At 64.7% G+C, this 3845-nt stretch overlaps 1 protein-coding gene across 1 annotated transcript; it reads left to right on the top strand.

Annotated features, from left to right (window-relative positions):
* The first annotated feature begins 217 nt into the window (after window positions 1–217).
* On the top strand, window positions 218–2587 carry LOC132087160 (serine/threonine-protein kinase pim-1-like). The gene is given in 7 exon segments (XM_059493206.1): window positions 218–247; window positions 292–486; window positions 489–665; window positions 788–838; window positions 1043–1409; window positions 2017–2193; window positions 2433–2587. Coding segments are annotated over 7 exon segments (1104 nt in total). The 3' UTR covers window positions 2540–2587.
* Window positions 2588–3845: the final 1258 nt, after the last annotated feature.

Consider the following 3845-nt stretch of genomic DNA (forward strand, 5'->3'; position numbering starts at 1 on the left):
TTGTCCCTTTATTTCTCTTTCTCTCCCTTTCCCGCTGTCGGGCACCCTTCTCTCGGGGTCCCTTGCCCGACCTCCCTCCCCTCTCCCCGTCTCCCTCTCCCCTGCAGGGCAGGGCCATGCCCCCGGCCCGCCCCCGGCCCCGGGCGGGGCTGCCCCGTGCCCGGCCCCGGCCGTCCCGCCGCGGTCTCGCCTCCGCCCGGCTCTGGCCGTGCTGGCGATGGCGCTGCTGGGCGGGCATCAGTGCCTGGTGCGGGGGCGGCATCGCCGCCCTTCGGCTCCGCCTGGCCCGAGCCCGGCCCCGGACCCGACGCAGGCTCCAGTCCCGACCCCGGCCCCGGCTTCTCCCGGGGCCCGCGGAGCACATCCGCGCCGCGGCCGCTCCCGCCGCCTCCGCTGCGGCTTCCCCGGCCCGAGCTCCGCCGCTCGTCAGCGCGGCTGCCAGCCCCGAGCCGCCGGGGCCCGGGGCGGGTGGGGATGCCGGGCCCGGGGCGGGTGAGGGGCGCTCGGGGGCCGTTGCTGGCTCCGGGCCGAGCGCTGACAGCCGCGTCCCGCCCGCAGGGACGGCGCACGAGGCCCTGCAGGAGCGGTACCGGCTGGGATCGCTGCTGGGACGCGGCGGCTTCGGCAGCGTCTTCGCGGCCACGCGGCTCTCGGACGGCGCCCCGGTGAGCGGCGGGGCCGGCGGCGGCGCAGGCGGAGGGGGCGGAGGAGGAGGGAGGAGGAGGAGAAGGTCGGGGCGCGGCGGAACGGGCGGCGAGCTCACCCCGCTGCTCTCCCTCGCTCGCAGGTGGCCATCAAACGCGTGCCGAGGGATCGCATCCGGCACTGGGGCGAGCTGGTGAGTGAGCGGAGCCAGCGGCAGCAGCCGGGCCGTGCCGGGCGGCGAGGAGCCGGGGCCCGGCAGGGTGGGAGCCGCCGTGAGCCCTGCGGGGAGAGCGGGCGTGGGTTGAGCGGGGCGTGCAGAGCATCCCGGGCTGGCTGAGGGCTCCCAGAGCCCCGGCACGGCCTCGGCCCCACTGACAGCGTCGTGCTCCTCCCGCAGCCCGACGGCACCAGCGCACCCCTGGAGATCGTGCTGCTGGCCAAGGTGTCCTGTGGCTGTGGCGGTTTCATTCAGCTCCTGGAGTGGCTTGAGCTCCCCGACAGCTTCCTGCTGGTGCTGGAGCGTCCGGAGCGGTGCCAGGAGCTCTCGGGTTTCCTGGCGGAGCGGGGGTTCCTGCCGGAGGAGGAGGCGCGGGGGCTGTTCCGCCAGGTGCTGGAGGCCGTGCGGCACTGCACCAGCTGCGGGGTCCTGCACCGGGACATTAAGCCCGAGAATGTCCTGCTCGACCTGGCTAGCGGGCAGCTGAAACTGATTGACTTTGGCTGTGGCGCCTTCCTCCAAGACACAGCCTACACCCAATTTGCAGGTGAGCCCTCGCAGGGGGTGCTCCTGGGCATCTCGTGGCCCAGCCTGGGTGCAGCACTGGGGCTTCCCCCTATTGCAGCCGGGATGGGATTGATGCTAGAGATGAGTTTATTTGGGTGGGGTGTGAGGGCGGCCAGCTCCCAGCCCTGCTGACAGCTTTCAGCACCCACTGTGCCCTGGGCTGGAGCTGGGGCAGCCAGCCTGACACAAACCCCCATGGGGGCAGCAGAGAGGGGCGTCTGACCCCATTCCCCGGATTGTTTGGTGTGCAGGCGAGGAAGGGCTGGACTGCTCCGCTCTCCTTTTTCACCTTGGCTTATTAACATTTTTGGGGGCCATGCAGGTGGGGAGGAGAGTGGGTTTTCTCCACTACTGGGTGGGTTTTTCCTTTGTGTGTCATGGTTGGGCTTTCCCAGGGATTGTGCTGCCCTCTTCCAGTCCAGTGGCTTCTTTTCCAGCCGCGAGTTTGTGCACAAGTCCCAAGTGCTGGCGAGAGGGCAGCGCTCACCCCGTGTGCCTCTGGGGCAGCCCCCACATGCCCAGGGATGCTGGGGCCGGGCTCTGGGAGCAGCAGCAGCCCCCTGCTGAGCTGTGTCTGTGTTCCACAGGAACCCTGTCCTACAGCCCACCAGAGTGGATCCAGCACCAACGCTACCACGGCGAGGCAGCCACGATCTGGTCCCTGGGCCTCCTGCTGTGCCACCTGGTCATGGGGAAGCAGCCGTTCAGGAGGGGCCAGGAGATCATCCGGGGGCGAATCTTGTTCCCACGATGGCTCTCTCGAGGTAGATCCTCATCTCTGGGCACGGGGGGAATACCAGTGCTGGGAGACAGCAGCGGGCTCATGGGCAAACCACTCTGGCAGCTGCTGAGCAGGCACATGTCCTGCTCTCCTGCTGTCCTCCAAACAGAGCATCTATGGGGAAATTTAGGCCCAGCTCTGGTCACACCCAGCATGACCTGGGCATGGGAACAGGAGGGCAACTTCTCCAACTGACTGGTGATTTCTGGTTTCTCTCCCCAGAGTGCCAAGATGTTATTAAGAGGTGTTTGTCCATGCAACCCTCAGACAGGCCATCCTTAGAAGAGCTTTTCTGTCATCCTTGGGTGAAGGGTGTTTCCCTGCCCTAGAAGACTGAAGAAATCCACGTGCACAGTTGGATCCAGGGACCTAGCAGGTACCAGCTCCACGCATCTCTTGGCAATCAGTGGCAAAGCAAACCAGGCTGGTTTTGTCCTGCCTGTAGCTCTGAGCAGGGGTCAGCAGAAGGGAACATGCAGCTCTTGGGCTGGAGCTGAGCTGGAGACCCGGTGTGACAAGCACTGGTGCCCACCATCCCCCTGGTTTTGTTTGTATGGTTCATGGATGGCTGGGGCCCTAGGCAGAGCCCTGACAGCCTGGTCTGACCTCAGGGAAGGAGAAGGAGCCCCTGGAGAAGCTGTTCCAAATGGGGCTGGTGCTGGAGACACCAAGGACAACATCAAGGATGATAATTTCTTCCTTGGCCTGGCAGGCTGAAGATGATGGACTTGGATTCTGGCACCTTCTTCAAAGCCAGGCTCCAGGTCCAATTTGCAGGTGAGTCTACAGGCAGGGGGTTGCTCCCAGATCTGGGCATGGCACAGCTGGGCACCAAAGGTTCCTCCTTTGCTGGGGCAGACGCAATGAATTCTTCAGTCAGCTGCCCAGCTGCTTTTTGGCTCTGGGCAGCTGCTGAGGGCTGGATGTGCCGTGGCTGGCTGCAGGCTTGGCACGTGTCCTGCCCTCCTGCTCTTTGCCAAAGGCAGCAGGGATGGGCAGCTCTGGGCACAGCTCTGGGCACAGCCAGCATGGCCTGGGCACCGCAGGCCTGGGCACAAGGTCACAGGAGCCCTCAGCTGATGGGCACTTTCTGCTTTCTCTCCTTGCAGCCGGGCTCTGCGGGTGCTGAGGCTGCTCTGGGCTCTGCCAGGGCTCTGCTGGGCTCAGCCCTGGGCCCAGCTGGGCTGGCTCTGCCCTCACATTGCTCTGACAGCTCTGCATCAGATGAGCCCCTTGCGAGCACAGCGCCTGAGCTTTCTGCTTTGGCAGGTGAGTGAGACTCTGCTGCAGGCCCAGAGATTGCAGCTGGGGACACACATCCAATTGGCAAGGACCCAAACTCTCCACAGTCCCAGCTGAATGCCTGGATCTGTACAGGGTGTTTTGTGTGTCCCATTCTTCCTTCTTGATTGGCTGGAATTGTGCAATTGCACTTTCTTCCTCCTCTAGAACTGCCACGAGTGGGCCAAAGCTGGCGAGTGGACCGTGCTCCTGAGGCAGTGCAATCTGGAGCTGGTGGATGGAGAATTGCCCTTCTGCACTTCCACACCAGAGCAAAAAGCTGTCAGTGGGACTTTGTGACTCTAAGAAATCCCTGAAAGTTTCAATGGGAATGTTCCACTCATTCCCAGGCTG

Source organism: Ammospiza nelsoni, unplaced genomic scaffold (assembly GCF_027579445.1).
Source record: "Ammospiza nelsoni isolate bAmmNel1 unplaced genomic scaffold, bAmmNel1.pri scaffold_40, whole genome shotgun sequence".
Classification (NCBI taxonomy): Eukaryota; Metazoa; Chordata; class Aves; order Passeriformes; family Passerellidae; genus Ammospiza; species Ammospiza nelsoni.